The sequence below is a fragment of the Anastrepha obliqua genome, chromosome 5 (genome assembly GCF_027943255.1).
Source record: "Anastrepha obliqua isolate idAnaObli1 chromosome 5, idAnaObli1_1.0, whole genome shotgun sequence".
Taxonomy (NCBI): Eukaryota; Metazoa; Arthropoda; class Insecta; order Diptera; family Tephritidae; genus Anastrepha; species Anastrepha obliqua.
The window spans coordinates 102,947,366-102,974,286 of NC_072896.1; the positions used below are offsets into that span (position 1 = coordinate 102,947,366).

Consider the following 26,921-nt stretch of genomic DNA (forward strand, 5'->3'; position numbering starts at 1 on the left):
GTTTCCAGACACATCCCGTAGATTCCAAAAAACGATTTTCTTACTTTATTTTTTAATCTAAATTCTTCATATTTACTTCTTCCAAAGCTAAATTAATTAAGTAATTCGCATTTTTGTCTTTCCTTAACCACAAACTTTACGATTTTGGTATTCGGTAAACCGTTTGATAATAACGGTAAACCGTTTGATAATGGCGAATTTATATTATTAAAAAGTTATTAATTATTTGGCTTAAGATTTATGGCCTGGAGAGAAGGTAGCAAGCCTTCAAATAGTAGATCGACATTCGCTCCGAGACATAGACAAACCTTTCCTTTGGCTACAGAGGAATCTCAAAACTATTCTGGTTAACTCCAGACTTGGCTGAGGACCTAATTTCTCAGCCTGACAGAATAAGTCAGAAGTTCCAGAATAAGTAAAGAGACAGCCGTTTTAGTGTTAGTGAATAGCACAAGCGTTAGGGCAAATCGCAAATATTGTAGACACAAATAGCAATTGTCGAATCGTTTAAAGTTAGTAAATTGTAACCAGCTGTTTTCTTGCTGGCAAATTGCTGCTGGTAAAAATTGTTGCAACGGAAAATATCAGCTTCCTCTCTATATTTAACGCCACTCTACTCTCTCAATTTCTCCTACCATGCTGGGGATTCGCGTTCGCGAATACAACTATCGGTTGTGATATTAAAATGAAGTACAAATACATGTGTATGTATGATTGGGGAAATTGTAAAAAAGCGTGCGAGTATGTAAGCGAAAATACACAAAAATTGCATATATTAAAAAAATTTTAACTAAATTAATTTGATCATTTGAAAATCTTGGAAACGTTACCCATTGGTTGGTGTTTTGAATTCTCATAACAAAACGCAAACCAAACGTTTTAATTCTTTTCAACTCTTCGGATTTATATAAATATACATTTTTTTTAATTAATCTCTTCGTGATAGATAAGATAGTAAATTTGCACCATAAATCTAAAATTAGTTCATCGGTTTTATTTTATCACTAGAAATTGTCTGATTACTCACTTTGAAGGCACTAAACGTTTTATCTGGTCGTGCCAAGCACTTCATATGGCTGCTCTTCACTGCACTTCATATGGCTGCTCTTCCATAAGTGCTTTTAATATTCATGCAAATCAGTGACTATTGTATTTATTGTGAGCTGAAAACCCAAAAAGCAATGGATTTAAGGAACTTTGGCATATTTTTAATTGATTACTTTATTCTCCCATTAAACATCTTGCTACATCTTCTTGAGTTCGATGTCAGTGTCTCAGATGTGGACTGGACAATTAGGTTATCTTCTTAGTCTTTTAGTATTTCTTAAAACAGCTAACAGAGAAAATCGATTTTAATCAAATTGACATTTAAGTAAAAATACACATATTTTCGTTATAAAACAAATATTTAACAAGAAGACACTTCCTTGCTGGTTGTAAGCGTATTCGGCAAGACTGAAAAAAGTCAATTTTTCAATTCCGACAAATCTCCAAAAGCAATCCCCGTTTAAAAACTAACAATATCGTGCATGGGTTAATTTCCCCTTTATTTCTAGATTTACGCTTCTTTATTCAATTCTTGTAGTTGTTGCTTACAAAAATACCATATAACTTTGTATCTTTGCGCAGAAAAAATGTCCATTTCATTTGCTAAATATTCGGGATTTGCCAAGTTCCATTTTGTTTATTTACTGTAGAGATACGTTACGTATTCTTTATTTTGCCCTTACATGATTGCCCCTATGAATGAGAAGGATAGCCTGGGCGATAATTCGTCTATTGTGGTGTTGTTGTTGTTATGAGTATAACGACATAAACCGCTCTCCATACATTTACTACTGAAGTGGCAATTCGTGGCCGCATCTGAAGCGAAATGGTTCCGGTAGTGTTGAGCCGACACTAGTGGACACAAAGGGTGGATCCATTTTAATGTACGAAGTTTTCGGCTTCCTCAATACCTGCTGACTAATAAAAATAACTTAATATTTAAAACACAAATTAATTGCTTTTAAATTTGTGTGTTTCAGTAAATTTTAACGATGAATATCAAAACTTTGTCACAAAAAAAAAAAAAAAAAAAAAATCTCTATTATTTTTCGTAGTAACAGTTGAAATTGTGTAAATTTCTTATAATTTAAAATTAGCACTTATTATTACCTTTTTCGTCATTCACTTCATTTATTTATTTCTTTAAGATTAGTAAATGTGACTTGTCATATTTTGCTTACTGTTTAGAGTTTTCAAGAATTTAACATTTTATTTGCGGCATTACATTCGGAATTCTCTATGACATTACCACAACAGGACCAATGACGGCTACCTGGGTGACCGGCATGACCATGCCCACAACCATTATAACCCGGCATACGTCCATCACAGGAACATTTCACCAACTTATTACCCTTGCTGGAGCAAAAGGTGCAACAATGAAAGATGCCACTGTGCGGCCGTACATTGCGTGCGAGGAATGCAAAGGGACTGCCCTGAAAGTAAATGGGAAGGAAAAAAAAGAAGTAAATAAAGTGTCAGGTGTTAGGTGAGGTTAACTTGACTTCACAGATCAACAGAGACCACATAAAGATAGAACTATACTTTATTGTTGCTAAGATATTGCATGGAGGCGTAAGCTTTAGATCCTACTCGCAATGTCTTGCATGGAAAATTGTAGTAAATTGCCTATTCTCTGGGCCGAAAAACTCTTTAAGAGAGGAGCGCGGAATTCAGATCATTATCTGATAATTAATGGATCGTGACTTAAAAGTTGTTCCAGAGTTATATATTCGTTGCACGATATACAAGTACATTTTTATTTTTCCACCAAATCTTGTTTTGCCCAGTGAGAGGGTGACAGGCAGTGCCTGTACCCCAACTACTCCTCCAGTCTAGAATTTATTTTTGGGAACGGTAAGAGATAGTTGGTGGTTTTTGCATGATTTTCGCAGTGTTGCAAGACGTCTAACGCTTTCCATAATACCAAGGAACCATTAAAGGCATTTTGCGAGCTGTGTGTCTTCAAATTGGAGTGGTGTGGGCAAAGCTGTTATATCTTATCCAGCATTTTTCTGCAGATGAATAAGGCAGTGGAAACTTTCTGAAGTATTCTCCATACATTCGGCATCCTTGTTGATACATATAATTGGCTTATGCATCTTTTGTAAAAAGTTTGCCCGATTCTCTCCTCTAATTTGTGGTGTGAACCTTGTTGTTGTCCTACAAATGGGGATAACTGCAATAGTTTAGGCTACTTCGTCACTGGGTGCTCGGCAGCAGAATTTTTCCCGCTCATTTTAGGCGTATTCACACACTCGTCTAATTAGTCGGCCTTCGGACAGCAACAAAGTAAAATGAGGTGTGACTGTGCTAATTTTTTTCGTATATCACTAACACAATCCCAGTTTCTTTGTAAACAAATTGTTGTAATGACCCCCTGCAACATCAGTCAATCAGCTGATTCTCTCAAATTCGCTGAGAGCCGGTTAACGGTCAGTTATTGGCCACACTTTCTGAATTTTTTCCCAATTTGTACTTTTTTGTGAGGAGAACTAAGGGTGCGACCAGAGTGAGCGCTGAAAGCCGAGCCGAGATTGTCAGTGCGATAAAACTGATTACATACAAGTCAATACAAATAAGCTTGTGTATAACACAGTGAACGCCGACAAGAGCAGAGAGCAAAACCGATGAGTGCGAGAAAACAGTTTCAAAGCGTTTTGCGCGCTTTTTTGCATTGTTGATGTTTACTTTTTAGAGTGCAGTTGTGTTTTTTAATGGTTTAAAAATAAACAAAAATGGATATCGATCAAATAATAAGTGAAATTTTTTCCGGCCTGCTTTGTGGGACCAAAAAAAACATTACCTCAGAGTCACTATCAATCTTTCGCAAATTTGTCCAGTTTTTGTTTAGTTTCACACCTATCTTGTCCAGAATGTAATCAAATGTTTCAATTTTCATTCGGGTATATTGTTGAAATTTAGCTGGATATTTTTTTTAAATCATTATATAAATGATGAAATTCACCAAATTCATTCCTCTTTAGTATAATTGGATGTTTTCCAAACTCTTTTGTGTTAATAATTGCATTAATCACACTAGGAGAAGCAAAATACTCGTCATCAGATGAATCCATTACCGTGTACAGCAATTTTATAAACAAAAATGAACAACAAAATTAAATGACATAAGAGCAAAACCCATGGAATAAACAGAATTCCAGCGCTGATTCTCGCATTCACTGTGTTATACACAAATTCTCTTCTCGCATGAAAATAAGCGTCAATAAGCTCGGCTCGGCTCCGCTCGGCATCAGCGCTCACTCCGCTCGCACTCTAAGTCAGTATTGCCAGGGATGGTGGAATAGTACAAGTAGGTTTGGCCCTTCGAAGTGAAATTGTGAAAGTAACTTCGGCTGCTACGTCACGGGGGTTTTGCCAGCAAAATTGTGCGCACTCATTTCACACGTACTTGAACGCTCTTCCAAACAGTCGTTGTTCGTATGGCCAAATGCGTTGTGGGTGCATTGAGTTTTTCATATGTATGTCATCAACACAATTTCAGTTTTTGTCGCAAACAAACTGCTATCACATTCCCTGTTACCTCAGAAAATCAGGTGATTCCTTTAAATTCGCTGAGAGCCGAAAGTATTGCCTATATGTATTTATAACCAGCTTGTTTTTATTCACATCCAGTTCCACCGTCTTTGCTTAGTTGCCAATTTCATTTGATATTCAGTGGAATTTCTAGCCAAATTTTAACAAATTTAGAATAATTAACGTATATGCAAAATCCACACTCTTATATGACAGTGAAGCGTGGCTGGTGTCGAGAAGCATTAAGCAGAAATTATAATCTTTCGGATTATATATAAAGTTTTTTTGGCCTAACATTATCCGAAATGCGGTCTGCGATAGACCACCGAGCAAAAACCAATGCAAAAGGTGATAAGAGGTCGTAAATGGTGATAGATCGGGCACACTCACAGAAAGAACAGGGTAAGTATAAGTAGAACATCTTTGGAATAGAATCCTCAATGACACAAACGTCCACGAAATACCTGAAGGCGTTCTAACCTTCGTGATTTAGAAACAGTTAACCAAACCTGGGATGTCGCAAAGAGAGCAGCACTTAATAGAATAAGATATACATTTTTTTGTTGGAGCCCAAATCAAATAATAAAGGAATACAAAAAGAAAACTGCATTTTAACACAGAAGTAGCACTTCCTGGAGGCGTAGCCCCATATGACTTCCATTAACAAGAAAAATTATAAAACAATATAGGATTGGCACTTAACATCGAAATCTTGTCCTGCCTAATATATCACTTGAAAAAAGTTCGGAATGTTATAAGCAAATGCCTTTACTGAGCCATATCTCATGATGTATACATCGGGAGGGATCATACTGTACTCTGATTTAAAGGTGACTTTAAATTTCACAAAAGTTCGTGGACAATTTTGCGTCTGGGGAAGTTATTCGTGCGTTACAGCGTTTTAAAATGGTTGTTAAGAAACAGGATAAAAATGTGTGCTGTTTATGGACAGTAGCAAAGCGGTGATTTCAACTACTCCGTTCTGGTAATACGGGCATTGAAGATGAGGTACGTTCTGGTATGATAATCGTCGAAAATGTTGATAAAGTCATACTCGTAAATCCTCGAGTCGTGCCAATGCGCGAGCACTTATTACATTACGCATGAATTGAAGCTTATCCGGAAAAAAACTGTCTAAATCGGATAATCCTAATTATATGAATTTCATTGTTGAAATAAAGCGAACAAAATGCTCAGAAACTTTTACTCCACCTAAGTGTGTAATATCTCTTTTCATTGCTCTCCTTTCTTTGTGAAAAACTTAATTATCGATAAGGGTTCCTGAAATCCCAAAGCATACTCACCTTAATAGGCTTATCATTAATAGTTATTGTTAGCACTAAAGCACCTTCAGTATCGGGTGTAAATCCGATGCCATAAGTGCCATCACGATTGTCAGCAATCTGTGTAGCAATTCAGAAAATAACATAGAAATAAAATTATTTTCTTTCAGGTTAACTTATTTTTTTTCCAACCTCAACTGGCAGACACTTGGAGTTTGCCTCTTTGTACTTGAGTAGAGTCTGGATTAGTAGACCACCATGGCATAGGCCCACACCGTCTGCATCACGTGACTGCAGCAGAAGTTCGACACGTTTATTGAGACGTAATTGTGAGAAGCCTAAACATTTTAATTTTTTACTAACAAACATACTTTTGAACTGATATTTCTGTTTATAATTTCGTGTACTTACCCTCCCATTGTAGCGTACACAGCGAAGAATCGACTGTTTGCATGGTAATGATTCCGAAGAGAGGTATATCGTTCTGCGCTTTCGTAGCAGGTGCGCGTATGTGGGGAAGAAAGTGTAAGGATTCCGAAATCTGCAAAGGAAAAACAATCGAAGTTCGATGAGGATTTTAGTTATAGGACTTTCGTGCAACCTAACAGAGGTTAAGCTCCTCTTACTGAGTGCAATTGAGCTTTAGATCCCATTTTGTTATACATAAATTTGAATTGAATCTTAAATCTATATATTTAAAAATGAAATGATGTTCGTTTGTACGCATTTTTTTGCGCCGATACGAGGCCAATTTTATTCGTTCTTTTTTCATATTATAGGGGTCCACTAGGGGAAGGTTTTTAGCAAAAAAAAAAATTCTTTTAAATATTTTCTTCATATAAAAAAAGAAAAAATCAAAATATTGTACAAAACAAAACTTGCTCGATTCTTAGATTAAAGTAAGTTTCGAATCGACATTCATTTTATGTGTACAACTTTTTTTGAATTTTTCGTTATTGTATACAGAAATTTCAAATGATTCGAATGAAATTTTTTTTTTTTTTTTTTATTTCTTCCATAAAATATTACACCTGTCGTTAGACAATAAGTAATTTGATTTACAAAAAGATGGAATGAGAGTGATATTGAAGGGCCAATGCCCCCAAGCTCATTTAGAAGAAATATATACATATTATTTAAAAACAAGTGGTTAACAAACAATGACATATACGATTAGTTGACAATTGATTACAAGGATTTTGCAAGATCTGTTGGTGTTTGACGGTTAAGCCGACTTTGGGTAGATTTTTCTTTATTTGGTAGTCTTCTCATCATAGGATTTGTATGCCTTAATAGTCTATTTATGTGTCTTCTGCTAGCGCTTTGTATTGTTTCATCAATAGTATCGATGTCAAGGTCGCGATGAATATCTGCGTTAGGTATGTACCAAGGTGCATTAGTTAAGGTCCTAAGTATTTATGAAAATAATGTTTCAATTCAATTGAGCAATGCTTTCTTTGACCAATTCTATATGGAAATGAATGCGTTTACAAACGATGTTTTCGGCTATGAACAAATGTTGGAATCGAATGAAAAAGTAAAGAAACGCGAAATGATAAAAAAAATTCTTGGAAAATTTAAAATGAATGGTGCTTCATTGGAAAAATTCAAAGGTAATAAGAACATACACAAGATAAAGTTAGAATTCGAATTTTTAGATTTATTTTGTTTATTTCTCATTTTTTCAGAAGTACACCACACAACAACTCATTCCAACTCTGATTTTGAAATCCTGTTGGAATTGGTGATCGATAATTTTGTCACTATAATGGTCAATGGAAATTTGCGTGTATCAGACCCTGCATATTATTTACCATATCAACTTTTTATGGGACATATGGACCAAATGAACACAAAAAAATAATTTAGTTTTGTTTTGATTTTTTGCAACATTTTGGTTTTCAGTTAATACAATAAAAACAATACTGTTTTTTCGTGAACACAAAATTCTAAATTTATTACGTTGTTTGTGTAGAATTTTTTTTAGAAAAAAAGTAAATTTTTTGGTTTTGAGGAAATTTGTTTATTGTTGCTATTTGTGAAAGCGTAGATATTTGTAAGTATTTGACTATAATCCTAAAAGTTAATGGAATACCACTATAACACATAGAAAACATTTTTTCAAAGGGGTGTTTTTCGAAAATTATAAAAAAAATTGTTTTCAAAAATTTTGAAGAAATAAAGTAAAATAAAAAAATTTCGAAAGCATGAAATTTTTTCAAAACCAAATTTTCCTCAAAAAGATAAAAGAAATTTCTTCGAAGAGGTGTTTTTCTAAAATTACAAAAAAAAAATTTCAAAAATTTTAAACAAATAAAATAAAATAAAACTTTTTCAAGGGTATGAAATTTTTTCAAAACAAAATTTTCTGAAAACCAAACAAAATTAAAAAAAAAAATGGTGTTTTCAAAGCATTTCATATTCCACTATTAATAGAGAATACATTTTTTCGAGGGGGTGTTTTTCAAAGCGGAAAAAAATCTTTTTTAACAAATCAATTTAAACTTTTACAAAAGTATGAAATTTTTTCAAGAACAAAATTTTCTCAAAAACGTTAAATAAAAAAAAAATAGTTTTTTCAAAATATTTAATTTTCAGCAATTAACTGAGAAGAAATTTGTTAGAGCGAAGTGTTTTTCAAAACTTCAAAAAACACTTTTTAACCAAAAAAAATAAACCTTTTTTCAAAAACAACAGGAATGATAACATTGCCTAACAATTTCTGCATTTTTGCACAGTCTAAAGAGGCATTGATACAGAGTGTATTTCCAAACATAGTTCAACATTACAAAAACCATTGACTGATTGACTCAGCGAAAGCGCAATTTTAGCTGGGAAAAATAAGGACGTCAATGATATAAATTCAGCTATTTTAGATCAAATACCTGGTGACATAGTTGCGTATAAGTCAATGGACACTATTACTGATCAAGATGAGGTCGTAAATTATCCAACTGAATTCTTAAACTCACTCGATTTGCCAGGCTTACCACCTCATAATTTACGATTAAAAATTGGAGCACCGATTATTATGCTGCGCAATAGTAATGTGCCCCGACTTTGCAACGGTACCAGACTCGCTGTGAAGAAGCTAATGGGTAACGTTATCGAAGCAACAATTTTGAAAGGGAAGTACAAAGGAGAAGACATTTTGATACCCTGAATTCCACTGATTCCGGCGGATTTACCATTCGATTTCAAACGTTTGCAGTTCCCTATTCGCCTTGCCTTCGCTATGAGAATTAATAAGGCGCAAGGACAGTCTCTACAAATGTGCGGTATTAATTTAGAATACCCAATTTTTTCTCATGGACAATTGTATGTAGCTTGCTCACGAGTAGGCAAACCATTGTCATTATTCACGCGAAAGATGAAAAAACCAAAAACGTTGTCTACCAAAAAGTGTTACAATAAAGTTCGAATGAAATTGTATCAAAGAATTTGCTTTGTTTCGTATTAATTTTATTCTCTTTCAGCAAATCATTGAATTTATCGTCTAGCGAAGCGGGCGAGGGTACGCTAGTGTATAAATAAATAAATGACTCAACAAAGATTTTGCGGTATAAGGAAAATTTCTTTCTAACCCTATTTCCCCTGCAAAATTTGGACAGGTTATTAAACGTAAACGATATGTTTAGAACAAAGGATAGGATAAATGGCTACCCTTGCGAGGGGCACACTTAGAATTTAGAATAAAAGAATGCGGAAAGTAAACTATGCCCCAAAAGAGAGTAATGTGCATCAGGTGAGATCTGCGCAATTTTCGACAATCAACTGGTTACTTATGTTACTGGAAGACTTATACAATGGCTTCAACCTCTCCCTTTCGAATGCAATTTCTTAAGGCGAAAACTCCATAAAAGCAGAAACGAGATTTGAATCCGCAGAAGCTATGAAAGATAAAACCACATGCCCTCTGTAGATGATTGGAAATTATATTATTTTTAGCTCTCTGCTGATGGGCGAACCAATTAATAGATTTTTGAACGCGGTGTTGCAAATAGATTTGCGAAGATTTGTTATGCCGCACTCAGAGTGACAGCAGAGATCGGCTGGGTTGTATAGCCATTAGAGATGAGACTTGGAAATTTAAGTATGGAAAGGGGAAAGAATGAAAGGGAGTGTGACAAAATGGGGAGCGACCAAAAAAGCGAGGTTATCCAAGTCGCAGCTGAAGGTGAAATTGATCTATTTTTCAGATATTTGCCACATAATTCATAGATAACATATTGGACGTGGCTGGACGCACCATTCTAGGTGAGCGTTCCGCAACATCATCAAAAATATCCTGTCTAAGCGAAGGGGCTAACACGACGACAAACTGTTGCTGACTCCAATCTCCATCTCCCCGTGTGTCAAGTTAATTAGTTTCTTGATTTTATAATTTATTTCGAATGGTAACTAGAAGAGAAAGTGCGTAGAACATAGAAGTATAGCTAGACCACTCCTTCAATTTTTAGTTTTCCCTTATCTATGATTACAACTATAGAGAGCTGGCGGAATATGAAGGCGGTTTTTATTTCTAAAGCGGGCGAGAACGTTCCTAATTTGCATTCCTAATTTGTATGCCTTCTTGGACCTTTGCCCCTTGTCGACAGCGAATATCACAAGCGATGGAACGATGAGCTATATGCGCTTTACGACATAGCGCAGCGAATAAAGATCCATCGGCTATGCTGGTTGGGTCAATGCCTCCTCTACGTTGGAAAGATAAGGTGGAGAAGGACTTGGCTTCACTTGGTATGTCTGGTTAGCACGAGAAAGAAACGACTTTGTTAAACTCCGCCGAAATCACGTCAGTCGCGCCAATTAAGAAGAGAAACTTTGGAAAGGCTAGTGGGGATCCTTTTTTGTGCGTCGGCAGTTCTTACAATCTAATCAATAGATTAGTAGACTTATGAGCATCGTACGGATATCGCTCTACGTGTGGCCTTTCACAAAGTAGATTTCAGTAAAGTAGATGTTTAAAACTGAAAATTGATAAAAAAAATAAAAAAAGCTTACCGTGCTTTACTTCTACTCTTCAAATGAAATGGATCAAAAAAAGGGGTTTATCGCGGTTTTATTTAAAATTGACAATCGGATTACTTGAGTCCCATAATATTTGTCGATACAAACTTTAATGGATATTGGACTTAGTTTTCCAAAGTTGACCAACAATGAATGGAAGCGGATATAATAAAATAAACGTCTGAAGGACTTTATGGCTCTCTTAAAGCTTAAAACTTCATGAATATATAGTAAATATAAGATATTTAATAAGACTTGCCACTGCTTTCAAATAACATTAAATGTTCTCATAGTTAGACTTGAAAGTTAGCATAATCACTCTTATCGAAGTTGTATTATTATTTGCGAGTGCACCTGCTGAGGGCGTAAAGTGCCGAAACAAAAAAAAATCCATTGGAATTGATTTCTATCTTTAAGCTTTATTAGCGGCCATGTCAGCGAGTCGTGAGCTGCCATGAATTCATCGAGCAGGCTTCGCCTCCAAGATCCTTTGGGTTGGCCTCTACGGCTTGAGCCTTATGGATTCCAGTCAAATGACATTCAGTTGATGTCAGTCGGGAGTTTTCGCAAAATAAGATCAATCCATCTTCATTTACGCTCACGATTCTCAATTTCAACTGGCCTTTGCCTACCTCGGGTGAGGACTTCATTATTTGACACTCAGTTATCGGGCAACTTTATGCGCAATATGACTCTAAGGCAGCGATCTACATATGAAAGTCTGCAGTATTTTTAATGTTCCAACGGCCATAGACCCTGTTTTACAGTCATATAGGATCATCGATTTTACGTTGGAGTTATTCTTAGCTCTGGTTTCGTGGATAGCTGTTTGAAAAACTGTATATATGCGCAAGACCCGCTTGAACTCTCAGTATACCGGCAGGCTATCTACGACATTCACCGCGACTTTTTAACCATCTTCATGAGCTTTCGCTGCCCGATTGTCGTCATCGGAGTGCTACTACGACCCATTCCATGACCTTGTCATAATTATATATATATATATAATTGGCGCGTACACCCTTTTTGGTTGTTTGGCCGAGCTCCTCCTCCTATTTGTGGTGTGCGTCTTGATGTTATTCCACAAAATATTTTTTATGAAGAGCTTTTTCATGGCAGAAATGCACTCGGAGGTTTGCCATTGCCTGCCGAGGGGCGACCGTTACTAGAAAAAACGTTTTCTTAATTTTAGTGTTTCACCGAGACTCGAACCTACGTTCTCTCTGTGAATTCCGAATGGTAGTCACGCACCAACCCATTCGGCTACGTCGGCCGCCTTGTCACAATTACGTTCTGGATATTGTTGCAAGTTAAACTCCTACTTTTCCACTATTTACCCAGATTATGCAACATATGCCTGGCATATGAATGTACCCTACACAACAATAGTCACCTCTTTACATGCCCACTGAAATTCACACATTCATTTTCCTCTGGTCACAACCTGCCGAACCAGCCTGTTTCCTGTTTCGCCTACCGTTAGATGCGCTAGACGACCGACAACTTCATTACATTTTGCACATTGGATGGTTTTATGAACTGTTACAACTGCAACAACAACAACGGTAACCCCTTTTCTCACCATATTCCGGTTTGCTTATCCTGGACGATTCGGATAAGAATCAGATATTCGGTCAAGAGCTGTCACTCTAGCAGCAGTTTCCAAAAATTATGTGGATAAGTTTCGGCAGCTCTACAGCTCACCCAAAAAAATATCACTTTAATTAAGTAAACATTATTACCTTTGGATCAACGGGCATTTTAAATTGTTGACAATATTCGAAACGCCGCAGCAGTATATTTAGAAAAGAGAGTACTTCAACATCGGAACCATTTTCGGTGAGCTCCTGAGCAAAGCGTAATGCATTAATGGACTCGTTATTGCGTTTTTCTGCAAAATGGATCAAAAGTTGCAAGTTTTTTCTAATTATAAAAGAAGTAATAAGTCGCAAGCAGTTGCTCTAATACTGACCCAAATCCAGTTGCTGCTCGAGTATCATTTCCACTTTAGATTCGCGCGCACGATGCACCTGTTGCAGCAACGTTTTGCGATGTACTTCAATCGCCTCGAAATATTGACGTATAAACGTTTCTATCTGCATTTGTGCATCATCACATCTCTTATTTATACGCTTGGCGATTTCGTTCATACGCTCGATTGTATGCTCGGCATAATTGCAAAGTGGGCGCGTATGATCCACAGCGTCGTGCAACAATTTGGAGTAATTCGTAAAAGCTTTTGCAATCGATTCATGCCTGTGGCCCTTGTGGAGTAGGACAAGGCAGTCGGCGCAGGCGATCTAAGAAAAAGGAATGATTAGTGAAAAGGAAAATTTATGCCACCCACATTTTTTATTTATAAATTATAGCCGATCACCTGCAGGCAACTATTGCAAAACGATTTCATTTCGAAGCCCGGATGCATGCCACATTTTAGTGTAAAATTTTTATTATCATCGGCGAGCGGTAGTTGTTGTTTGCGCGCGCGTCGCAATTCCATAATATTCCTTATACGATGATCGGCTGTATTGCGCTGTCGCTCATGCGACTCTTTGCAAAGCGTGCAGAGATTCAGCGTACAGCTGGTGCAATGGTAGGTCGCCTGAAAGTAGATTTTAGCACATGAAAAAATTGTTGGCACTCAAATGTATTTCATTGTCCTCACATTTGTTTCATCAAAGCACAGACTACACCAAACTTTCGTTAGCACCTCATCACCAATTTCCTCTTTGATGGCTTCGATTTTGCGCACGAGCAATAAATTCTGTGGCAATTGGCGTATGCCACCCACAGGTATTACAGTCGAATATTTGCAAACACTACAGCTGATATGACGGAAGCGTTCTTCGGGTGCAACGCTCATGCGCAGTGAAGAGGAACTTTCCGAACTCTTGCCATCGGATTTGGACTGAAAATATGTGAAGAAACAGTTTGGTAAATTTTCAAACTTTATTCTATGTATTAAATGTAATTTAATCTTTTACTCACCCTCGCTTTTAATAAAATCCGTTCGAGTGACTTTTTACGCTTAAAGCTGAATGAGGAGTGTCGTTGACGGGAAGGTGAAGTGGAGCCGCTGCGCAACGACATATCCGGGGAAGAGGACTGCACGCTGCAGTTCGACTTGTTAGAGGCTTTCAAAGCAAAGTAAAAAAAGGAATACGTAAGAGAGAGAGAGAGCGGTACAAATTTTTGCATTAACCCATTAATGAATGCGTAGAATATATTAAACATTTCACCATAACCACATTCCTTGAGATAATTATTTGAAACTTTAAAATTAGGCGTCTAATGTGAATTAAAATATACAATGAAATCTCCCTTGGGCGGACACTCACCGTTAGTCAGAGGGGAGGCTAACTTATTTTAGAACTCTTCAAATTTGTTCAATTATGTTTGCGTAAAACTTATGGTCTCACAAGGTAGTTAAAGCTCTTCGTCTGCAATGGGTGGACTCCGGTAACGGCAATCGAGGATCGGGTGCTTAGGAAGGTTGTAAGAGAGTCACGATGAAAATTGTTTAATGTCTGTCTATACACTATCCGATCCAGTAGTTGCATTCCTGTTTGGTACTGCATCTCATGGTGTAGGCGAAGAAATGCCTCATGACTCGCATGGGAGGTGGCTCAGGTTCTAAGAAGTGCCTGCACGGGTGATTCCTGCGGTAAGAAACTGGCAGAAATTGCTTGCTGAACATTTTGCTTTGCTCCCTAATTGGGAGCATGGCACCTAGTTGCGAATGTGTTGGAGGGGAGACATCAAGAGGCATCCCTTTGTTGTCCTGATAGCTGCATTTTGACAGCTCTGAAGCTTTTTCCACTGCAACTCACTAGTACCCGGCGACCAAAGGTGCGCAGCGCAATTTTTTGTCTTTGGTCCGAGTGCTGTCGGCTAGCGATTTGAAGACCTTGAGGTTTATTGTTTAGACCTTAGTGGCAATTAGGATTGTATGCTCTGAGAAGGAGAGCAAACTGTCGAAGATGATACCCAGATTTTTTGGGTCGTTAACGGTAAGTATTGGTGTGTCATCGACTTTCATCTTTAAGGGCAGTTTGATCTCCTTCATTAAAGCTGGATATTCCTCGCAGTCAGCGAGATAAACGTCCATTTTGGTACACGCCATTAACGAACAATCATCAGCATAGGAGACCAGTGAAACTCCCTCTGGTGGTTGGGGGAGTTTCGAAATGTAAAAGTTGAAAAGCAAGGATGGAAGCACACCATCTTGTGTCATTCATTGCTTTCTCCTCCTCTGTTTTGAGCTGTGGTCTCGAAAGAATACAGACGATTGGCCACCACACTTGTAGTTCGCGGACCAGTACTTTAGTCCCTGCGGAAGGGTTGACTATCGGCTAGTATGTACTGTATCGAAAGTCTTCGACAGGTCTAACGCTACTAGGACAGACCATATTTATGTGTAGTTGGGATCAGTGTGTCGTAAACAGTTGGAGTAGGAGTGTCTCAAGTGCCTTCACTATTAAAGAAAGGAGAGTTATCGGACTATAATACTTCCCTTAGTTGGCAGATTTCCTAGATTGCAATAGTAGGTCCACTCTGCCTGCTTTCCACTTGTCAGGAATTATGAGAGCGGTTAAGGACATATTGAGGATCCTTGTGAGGTATTCTATTTCTAATGGAACTATGTTTTTCAGCATCAACATATTAATCCACTGACCTCTAAACAAACTTCCGCTCATCAATTTAAATAACCAGAGTTTATGAAGGTATGAGTTAAATTCAAGATCAAATATAAACTGAAAATAACCTAAAATGTCCCGCTAAAATGAGAGTTAAAGGTTTAAAATATTCCACAAATATTCCAGAAATCTATTATTTTCTCGGTAGGTAGAAGTGTTGGTCGATATCTCGTAAAGTATCGATCAAGCAATTTCCAATTTATGCTCTTTGTCAAGGTGAAATTTCACACTAAAAAATTTTGTTTAGCTGTTTTTTGTTCAATTCAGTTGTGAGTTACAGGATGTTAACAATGGAAGTCAACAAAGAGAAAGTTCGGTACATTTTACAAATTTTCTTTGATAAAGGCAAAAATGCAAGCTAGGCCGCTGAAATTTTGAATGGTTTTAATGATGCTGATACTGTAATAGCTAATTACGTGCAATTTTGGTTTCGTCGATTGATGTTAAGGGGTTAAGGGGTAGTCAAAATTAAAAAAAATTGATTTTTTTCCATTTTCTTAAGGCATAATATCTTAAAAATATTGTGAGAAAATTTGAAGTGAATCCGACAAATACTTTTCGAGTTATTCAACAATTAGCAAAGGGTGCTCGGGCGCTCCGGAGCGTTCGCAAAACTTTAAATGCGTTCTTCTCAAAACTATGTTTTTTGAATTGGTGATCACTGTAACTTAAAAACCGCTTGGTAGATTTCAATAAAATGTATACTGCTTTTGAAAAACATAAAAAACTCGTGCCTGATCGAAGGACTTTTTTTAATTGTGGTTTTTTTTCTCGAAAATTTGAAAAATATTTTCTGAGGCCGCCAATTTGTTCATTTTGAAAAAAAAACATCGATCAGGCACCAGATTATCTACTAATAAAACTAATTTCTCTTGTCCAATTGATTTTAGATGAATCTGCAAGGACTTGTGATGATCACCGTAAGGGACTTTTGGAGAAACGGGCTCCATACAAACAGCGATAACTTTTACAATTGTTAATTTTTTTTTTAGTTTTGCTGAAGTCAAGTCGAAACATGATGTATGTATGTAGTATGACGCTATGTTTTTATTTTTGTAAAATAAAGCAGCTGACTAGCAAAAAAAATTATTGAAACTAATATTTTTTATTAAAAACTAGCATTACCCAGTGGGCTTCGCACCACCATACATAAAATGTTTTTTTTATATCGCAAGAAATTTTTCATATTAAGTTTTCTTTATAGAACTCGTAAAATGTTTAAACAGTTGAATTAGTTGATTTTTTCATTCAACATACTTTCTAAAGATGTCACAATAGCCTTTTCTGTACTTTTTTAAAATTTGATTGTGGTGGTCACCTATATACAGGTAAGGTGAAAGAGCCGATAAAAACTTGTAATTAAACTTTGATTCTTTAATTTCCATTTCAAGTTTTTATGCTAAATAAATTATGCTAAAATAAATTAAGTTAAAAATGTTTTTTCAGTTCCTCCTGGAGCATTCAATTTTTTATTATATTTTCGTCCAAAATGACTTGCAATTCGATAAAAAATGTATTGCTAAAAAGATTTGATTTGTGAACACAATAACGTATAATACAAAATAAAATGAAATAATTTTTATTTTTATTTCGGAAAAAGAAAAGCAACGTTTAATTTAATACAATTGTATACACAACATTTTTTGTTTTATTTCGTGGTGCATAAATAAACAAATTTTTTGGCGCTCCACCTCTCGAACATGTAACGTACAGTTGACCGTGGGAAAAGCAAGCTTCCTCTAAATTAACTCCAGACACCTGGAACGTTTGCCCTTGGGCTTTGTTTACGGTCATAGCAAAAGATAGCCGAACAGGAAATTGAAGACGTTTAAATTCGAATGGCATGTCCGTTGGTATTAATGTAATGCGCGGTATTGGTACAATTTCACCTTTTGCTTTGCCAGTGAGAATTGTTGCTTGAATTAAATTTGGCATCAATTTCTTCACTGAAAGTCTCGCCCCATTACAAAGTTTCGGTGCATTAAGATTTCGGAGAAGTATAATCGACAAACCAACTTTCAAATTCAAATTATGCGGTGGCATGCCTGGTGGTTCCAAAGAATTTAAAAATTCGACCGGATAATTGACTGCTTTTTCATTATTCATAGCAGTAGCAATGGATTTATACGTTACCGAATCACCTGGCAATTTTTCCTGGCTGTGGAAATTGATTTCATTGAGATTGATATTTTTTGGTGCTAAAATTGCACGTTCTCGTAACCAATCATGGTTATTGTAATTTTGAACAATATTTGGGAAAACGCAATCAATGAGTTCTTGTTTTGATGATACAATTATGCAAAAATTATTCGGTAACATGATAAGCCCATTTTGATCACTTGCAATTTTTCAGCAATTGCTTTGAAAACTCACGTGCTGATGAATGATTTTGAAGACGCACCCACATATTGGTCGTCAACGAAAGCCTTTGTACGTGTGCCCACAAAACTGAACTTTTCAAACATGCATTAATTTCATCAGCTGGTGTTGATCTCGGAATAACAGGCAACGTTTGACGAAAATCACCAGATAACAATATTAATGCACCGCCAAAAAGCTGTTGACTCTGTCTCAAATCTTGCAATGTTCGACTTAAGGCTTCCAAAGATTTTTTATGGGCCATTGGACATTCGTCCCATAAAATAATCGATGTTTGTTGCAAGACTTTAGCCATTCCAGAACTCCTTGAAATATTGCATGTTGGTGTTTCAATTGCTTGCATGTTCAATGGCAATTTCAAGGCGGAATGTGCTATGTGGCCGCCATCAAGTAATGTAGCTACAATACCGGAGGAAGCAAATGCCAATGCGATTTTTCGTTCCGACCGAATCGTTGCCAATATCAATGAAATCAAAAATGTTTTTCCAGTGCCGCCAGGTGCATCCAAAAAATACATATCACCAGTGTTGTCATTGACAGCTTGCATCACTTTGTCATATGCATCTTTTTGTTGATCATTTGATTGTGGAGTATACGTTTGTACGAACGCACGCATTTCATCACGATCGAATTGCTGTTCGCGTTGCGATTCTCGTTCAAATACATCATGCATTGGACGATTTGGTTGAGTCAATCCTAATTGCCCTAATGCTTTATTTGCAATAGTAAGGCACAAATCTTCGATCATTATCAAGGCTTCATTATACATTTCCAATGTCAGCAGCAATGCAGGATCATTGGAACGATGTTGAAGTCGAATCAAAATGTCTTCAGCCATGAAATCTTTGTATTTATTTCACAATTCCAGTGGATTTGATGGAAAACATGTTGATATTATGATCGCAAATAACATACGAATTTGATTTGGTGGAGATGAAATTGATGCATCACGAAGCGTAGCATCCCAATGCGTATCACCTTCCAGGAAATACCTACAATTGTTGACATGCTTCACGGTATGTGGCGCACATTTGACCATTGATAGTTTGGAATGATTGCGGTCCATGTACGTTCACCAACAAAAGTCGCAAGTAAAAACATTCAATATTAGCTGGACTAACTGTATAAATGCGTCCCAAAGCATCTGTTCGAAAAATACCTGGATAACCATCAACAGATGTGCCTTGTTTGCGACGTTGAAATTTTTTTGTTGATGCATTCCATGTGAAATAGTGTGGCACTTCTGAATATAGCAAAGTCCTGGCAAATTCATCCGTTTCACATAACTGGAAATAAGCTGTCAGTGTAGTTGCTCGCGGCTCTACTGCTCTTTGTTCGGCATTTGCAGCAGTGAAGTAAACACGTTGGCCGTTTTCAAGATGAACTGCCAAATGTACAACAACCGGATGTCTGTCATGAATTGGAAACGATAAAATACGCCATACAGCTTCATTCGTACTAATATAGCGCCCCATTTGATACTGCAAAATTTCGTCATGACTATTTTCAGGAGCCACTCCAAAAACAGCCATATCGCTGCACTTATTCACATGCATGCAAATATATTTGATTGATTTTAGAAAATTGCAATATTCTACATTTATGTGAGCGTTGAACATTTTTGACAGTATCGGTGAGTACGAAACTATCCACCGGTTATCGATTTCAACGTCTTGATTTTGAAGTTTAATTACAGTTGATTTACCGCTGTCTTCAGTTGATCGTCGACGATACTGTGGATATCCATCATCTCCTGTAATTGTTTCAGCAATCAATTGTTTTAGAAAACGTTTCGGCTGTGTATTTGTTGTTGTTTTTCCCATACAGGCATTTCGTATGAGAGGAAACTATTACTCACATAAAATGTCATAACTCAGGAACGGCTGCACCGATTTCAATCAAGCTTCACACAAACCACCTCCTCAAAGATAGGAAAGAACTTTAAAATTTTTGTGTCAATCGGTTCGGCGGTTCTTGAGTTATAAGATTACCAGGGACATGTAACTTCTTTTTATATATATAGATAATATTTTTTTCGGGCCTCTGACAACCCCTAACCCATCAAGGAAAATGTCGGGCATGTCGAACATCCTTTAAATTTCATCACAGAATGATGCGGATTTGTTTGAATCTTTGTTGGAATGTTTTTAGTTTTGGCTCTGCCACTCTTTTAAAGCAACGTCACCGCAAACTTAGACGACCTCACAGCTTTATACCGCCCCTGAACTCCAGTTGGTTTTTATAATAAGCTTTTTCGACACGGCAATGCAATTGCAGATTTACAATTGCCTGCCGCGGGGTATCCGCCATTAGAAACCAGTTTTTCTCACTTTTAAAAATTTCATATTCAAAATGGACATCGAACCTGGAACCATGTGAAAGGCAGCCATGAGTAACCGAGCACAGCTATCGCAGCCACCGTTACTGATTACAGCTACTAATTTTAGATATAACGGTTAATACGAGTATTCATTTCCAGTCTACCTCTGTCCACCCTTTTTCTTGTTTTGCTACCAACTTTCTCTCATTGGAAGCGCGCATGCGCACTGAATGTAAACAATAACCAACCGGTAGTGGAATAGAGGAATTTACTCGCAGTGAAAGCATAAACAGGAAGCACATGGCCACCATACACTAATACACGAACAGCCACGTAAAGCGCGAACCAAATACACACAGTAGTATCGATAAGTATGAATCCACACATATACATACATACATGCACACATACATACAATATAAATTCTCTAGTAAACAAGGGGGTTGTGCTAAAAAAGAATGCAGTAAAAAAAGGCAACTGCTAAATGCTGAAAACAAAAATAGAAAAATAGAAGAAGAAGAAGCAGAAATAGGCATAATTATGTAGAAAGCAAAGCAAAAGCAAAAGCAGATGCAGAAGAAGAGGAAGAGAGCGGATACTACCGAACGTTGTGCATTAAATATAAAACGCTCGAGTGCCTAGCACTCGCTTTGTAGATAATCACACACACACACACACACACATCGACAGAATGTAATTTAGCGATTTTATAGTCCACAGCGACCACAAGGACGACACAATCGACTCACAGTCTCTGTCAGTCCTTCATTCGGTCCGTGTGTGGTGGGGCCGCTCTCGCTGCTGCCGCTTTTTCCGCCATCGCTTGTAAAATGCTGCATCAATTGCAAGCGCAGCTAAAAAATGCTACTCAAGAAATATGTCAAAAATCGTCGAAAGTTAAAAATTCTTTTTCTTCTCATGGTCATTGCGCTGATTGTGGTGACTGTGGTTGTATTGAACATTTCGCCCAACGTCGGTTCCACTGAACGTCTACTCGATGAACGTTTTATAGCGCGCATCTATGATGGCGGTGGTCGCTTGGAGCAGCCACCACTGAAGTCGCCCCGCCAAAATGGCGTTATTGTGCCGGAGAAGTACGACGAACACAAGGTGAAGGCACGCATTGCACAGGAACGCCTGCTGCAGCTGAAGCAACAGCAGCAACAACAATATAACGCCATTGAGCCGGGCGAGGAGCACACCACATTGGATGCCATCACTACGGGTGTGCATATCTTCTATAGCGCGCCCGTCGCCTGGTATAAGACAAAAAAGTCACAGCAGCAGCATCCCATCGCTCCACAGTTGCAATTGCGCGGTGCTGCTAAGGAGTTGCTGAATGATGTATCCGACGCCGTCCAACCATTTATGACATCGACCACAACAACAACTGTGAAACCGGTGCGCATACTAAACACCGCCTTCTATCCGGCACTGGGCCTGTATAAGCCCACCGCCAACCTGCTGCAGAAGCATTTCGATAACATACGCAACTGTGGCATTGGCGTGCTCATACTCAGCTGCAGCGGCAAAGCGGGCGAGGTGGAACTCTATCAGCAACTGTTGGACTTGGCGCCCAGTTATAATTTGAGCATCACCTTTGAGATTAGCGTGGCGAGCAATCAGAGTGTGGAATTTCTGCAACAACAATTGGAGGCAGTGCGTCGCTACTCAACCGCTGAGAGCTTCTATCGCGTGTATTCGTTGTCGCGAAAGCGTTTGGTGCCATTGATTTACGTAAGCAATGCTTATAAGTTGAGTGAAACGCCAGCGGGGCGTGCGTTGTGCCCATCGCATTCGGACAGTTTGCGCCGCATTTTCGATGCATACTTTATTGGGCACATTAGGTAAGTTCGAAATTTTTGGTGCGAAATTTTATTTCTCAGTGTACATAGTTTGTAAACAATTAGAAAGAACGTCAATACACATACAGCAACAAATATTAATACGCTTGCTTGGCCACTATAAAAAAAAACCAAAAATATAAACGCACCACTATTTTTTAATCGGAATTTTTAGATGTTTTTGGGTATGCAGCTTGTAGACTATTAAATTTTAGTGTAAAAAAGTGTAAGTTTCAAGTGACTACAGAATACCGTTGATTTTTGGCAATTTCTTTGGTTGACGGTGTCAGGATTTTTTTTCGATAATAAAAATTTTAGTACCTATGTAATTTGTATGGAAGAAATTTGACGAAACCTCAGCGAAAAAATACCAAAAAAATCGTTATTTTCCGACTGAAGTTTCAAGTGCCTACAGAATGCCGTTGATTTTTTTTTTGGGTGTTCCATTATGAAAATTCTAGCTATGATTTGTATGGAAGAAATAGTATGACACCTCAGCAAAAAACAAAAAAAGTATAAAAAAAAAATCGGGGTTTTCCGACTGAAGTTTCAAGAGACTGCAGAATACCGTTGATTTTTTTTTGTGTTCCATTATAAAAATTCTAGCTATGATTTGTATGGAAGAAATTTTCAAGTGCCTACAGAATACCGTTGATTTTTGGCAATTTGTTTTTAGTGAGGGTGCTAGGCTTTTTTTTCATAGTATAGGGTGATAAATGAAGAGGAGTTTTTTTCATTTGCGTTTTTTTACAGATCGCGCGCGAGTTGTGGCAAACTGTCATCGTGGATTTGTTGAACAGCGTTTGGCATTTCATCATGGAAAGACTCACACCGCAACAACGTCTACAAATTGTTCAACTGTATTATGAAAATCAGCGTTCTGTGCCATACAGCTCGTGAAACAATGACTTTATTGAGAAGTCATTTCGGAGAGCAGCTGATTTCACGTTTAGGACCTGTGAGTTGGCCACCAAGATCTTGTGATATCACACCTTTGGACTTTTTTCTTTGGGGATTCCTGAAGTTCAAGGTCTATGCTGATAAACCAGCTACGATTGAAGCTCTGGAAGCCAACATTACGCGTGTTATTCACGACATACCAGTCGAATGATTGAAAATTGGACCTTCAGAATGGACCACCTTAAGCGTAGTTGCGGCCAACATTTGAATGAAGTCATATTCAAAAAGTAAATGTCAAAGAATGTCCTTTCAAATGATAAATAAAGGTTTTGAACATAATTTACATTTTTGTTTTTTTTTAACTATTGAAAAAAGCACCTCATGATTGATCACCCTATATAAATTCGAGCATACATATAATACAAATTCAGCAAAAGAAATAAAAATTTATCAAACAACAAAAAAAAAAAACGATATTTTCCGACTGAAATCGGTTCACCAGAAATGGTGCCTCCAGAGAGCGCAGCTCGTTCTCTCGTCCTTTTCATCATTTTTATAGCTCCTGCAAGATTTTCGAACAGCTAAGTTAGTCCATCTGCATGTCTTACTATTAGGGCTGGGATATACGAGGTTAAAACAATAAGGTGAATTTTCATTTTTCTCAAAAAATATTTCTTTATTCATAAATCAGATATTCAGAAATTCAGATATAATACACTTGTGGCAGCGTTTTTTCCAATCCTCGAAGCAGTTCTGATATGCACTTTTTGGTATGCCTTTGAGCTCTCTCAGCGATTCGGTTGGTATCTCCTCAATCGTCGCAAAACTCCGTCCCTTCATGTCTGGTGAATACGGTGACTGAGGCATGATAATGGTGTTGTTTTTGGCCAAATAATCTATCACTAGCAAAGATGGGTCAGCAAGTGCATTATCATGATGCTAAAGCCATGCATTTTATTTCCACAATTTTTCAGGCGTTTTTTTCGTATTGCTTCACGCAAACGCCGCATAACTTCAAGGTAATACCTCTTATGTACTGTACGACCTTGTGGTAAGAATTCCTGATACACTACGCCATGATAATCGAAGAAAACAGTGAGCAAAACCTTGACATTTGAACGAACTTGGCGTGCTTTTTTTGGGACTATTCCATTCAGGCGATTGGACTTTGGTTTCGATGTCATGCCCGTATACCCATGATTCGTCACCCTTCTAAGCAAATCTGGATCATCGTTGACGTCATTCATCAATTCCTGAGCGATGCTCATGCGACGTTGTTTTTGGTAAAAATTCAGCCATTGGGAATGCACTTCGCGGCCACACGCTTGATGCACAAAATTTCCGAAAAGTTTGCTTGGCATGAGCCAACCGACATCCTTAGCAGATTCTTTAATTGTGATTCGACAATTCTCCATAACAATTTTCTTCACTTTCTTAACATTTTCATCGGCTGTTGATGCGCTGGGGAGTCCAGAGCGAGCGTCGTAATTCACATCTTCTCGACCTTCTGTGAAAAGCTTGTACCACTTGTAAACATTTTTTTTGACTCTGAGTACTCTCACCGTATGCCACTGTCAACATTTCAAGTGTTTTTGAGCACTTAATTCCATTTTTACACAAAATTTTATGCAACTTCTTTGATAAATTTTTTTCGATAGCAGAAAATCGGCGAATACGCAAAACACTGGTCTGATTTATGCCTCTCACAAGCAAACGAAAAGTGCTGTTTAGCCATCTTTTGCAAAGATCAGGACAGTTCAGTGGTTAGTTTCGAATTGAACGTGACTGAGCGTAGAGCTCGAAGTCTGACCACCAAAAATGAGAACATCTCCCCAAATATTTTACTTGATCAGACTGGTTTAGGAGAGGGTTCACGAAAAGATGTCACTTCTTCCTTACATATTTAGATGTCAAAAAATTATTTATTTCAATAATTTATATTTTCAATAAAACACATCATTCTTTTAACTAAATAATGAACCTGCTTATTATTTTTGCATTTTTCCCACAGACTAAAAAATCACGTTGATATCATGCGACGCCTCTGCTTCGAAGGCTACTATAATAAGTTACCAAGCAATGGCGCAACATTTGCGAGCACCTGGAAGAATTGGTCATATCTGAAATCATTCGCATTGACGTATAAAATGTTATTTGTGCCAACAGTAGGGCCAGGCTTTGCAGAACGTAATAAATTTCCACGACACGGTGACATACAAAGGCATCGCAGTAATGGCAGGGTAAGTAGGGGAGAGGAATTTAATGAAAATATCATGCAATAAGTGTTTTTGAAAAATATACCTCAAGCAACCTTAGCCGAATGGGCAGTGCCCTGGTTCGTGCACTCCGAGCATGAAACTCCAATTGATAGAGAGAATTTTTTTAATAGTAGTCGCTTATTCTACCATGAAAAAGCTCTTCATAAAAAATCATTTGCCGTTAGGAGGCGTCATGAAACTGTAGGTACCTCCAGTTATCGGAAAACATAACAAATATTAGGAGATGTTCCTCTATTATAGTTTTCTTTCATTCTTTAAAATAAACTTCTCTTTGCAACACTTTTTATAAGATTAATTTAAGTAAAAAAAATCCTTCTTCACTTTCATTACAGTACTATGGCGTCGCTTGGCGTACGGCCATCCTAAATCACGTCGGCTTCATTAACATAGCCAGCTACAATAACTGGCCGGATGGTAGCCAAATCGAGGAAGTCATCCCGAAGGCCGGATTTTTAGACTATAATCCTGGCGCTAAAACAAAGTATATAGATTTAACCACACATTGGGTTGGAAATTTCTTAAAGACCCGTCATGAGGCGGCCGCTGTTGCTGTTCCTGGCCAGCCGAGTTGTTATGAACTCTTGAATAACACCATTTGTTGAATGCCAATAACGTAAATAGTAAACGCCAAATAATTGCACTGTGAGGCAGTAAAGAAAAAAGGCACGAATGGGCTATAGCAATTATGAAAGAGGAAGAGCTGTAGATAATTGGACCACCCAGCAATCGTTCTTAAATGTCACAATTTTTATTTTTTTTTACCGTGCGTTGAAGTTTTCTTAATTTGGTCTCAAGTTGATCTAAATTATTTGTAAAAAGAGGTTGTCTGTAAAGTCGGTTTACTGACGATAGTTTAACGTGATTATCAAATACTGATTGAATGGTTGCATTTTTCAAAAGAAAATTTTAATTTTATTTGTTTGATAGATATTTTGTATGGATATAGAGAATGAGTCAACATTAACATAACATAATATACTTTAACATAACATAACATAACATAACATAACATAACATAACATAACATAACATAACATAACATAACATAACATAACATAACATAACATGCTGTTCAAGCAAGGTAACGACGCATGAGCAAGATAACGACGCATTTTTTGGTGCGTGCAGCCGGCTACATAGAATTATAAGACGTTATCACGTCAAAAAATAATAATAACATTAAAACAACAGGTATTATTAACAAACTTGGTTTTATTTTAAATTCTTCAAGTAAATCAAATTAAAAATAATCAATAAGAAGGCATATGCAAATACAAATACGTGAATTTATATATGTACATATGCGCATATACATACACATATACGCTCACTTAAGTAGGAGAGAGATGTCGAACGTTGCCGTTCGTTTGCTTTGTCGTTCGCTCCGCGCTTTCGCTTGCAGTTCATTCAAGGTAACGGCAATGAGCAAGGTAACACTAATGAGCAAGGTAACGACACATTTTTGCGTGCGTGCAGCCTGTTAAATCGAATTATAAGACGTTATCACGTGAAAAATCAAATAGAACTACATTTACCATTAATTTCGTCTTTAAGAGTATATAATAAAATTTAATGGCGCATATTTTTGAGGAACATCTTAACCCAATATTTCCTAGCCGTATGGG

General features: G+C 37.3%; 2 protein-coding genes across 2 annotated transcripts in view; one reads left to right on the forward strand and one right to left on the reverse strand.

Moving 5' to 3' along the window:
* Nucleotides 1-2,164: 2,164 nt before the first annotated feature.
* Nucleotides 2,165-26,921, reverse strand: part of LOC129246852 (uncharacterized) — a 35,569-nt gene continuing 10,812 nt past the window's right edge. The window contains 9 exon segments of the mRNA XM_054885518.1: nucleotides 2,165-2,483; nucleotides 5,889-5,987; nucleotides 6,060-6,205; nucleotides 6,279-6,408; nucleotides 12,620-12,768; nucleotides 12,850-13,177; nucleotides 13,255-13,479; nucleotides 13,543-13,785; nucleotides 13,866-14,011. Of these exon segments, the coding sequence (XP_054741493.1) occupies nucleotides 2,241-2,483; nucleotides 5,889-5,987; nucleotides 6,060-6,205; nucleotides 6,279-6,408; nucleotides 12,620-12,768; nucleotides 12,850-13,177; nucleotides 13,255-13,479; nucleotides 13,543-13,785; nucleotides 13,866-14,011 (1,709 nt within the window). The 3' untranslated portion in view covers nucleotides 2,165-2,240.
* LOC129246853 (glycoprotein endo-alpha-1,2-mannosidase) lies at nucleotides 21,052-26,076 on the forward strand. The gene is made up of 3 exons (XM_054885519.1): nucleotides 21,052-22,120; nucleotides 25,029-25,257; nucleotides 25,629-26,076. Exons 1-3 carry the CDS (start codon nucleotides 21,135-21,137, stop codon nucleotides 25,896-25,898), a joined length of 1,485 nt encoding a protein of 494 aa, XP_054741494.1. The 5' UTR covers nucleotides 21,052-21,134; the 3' UTR covers nucleotides 25,899-26,076.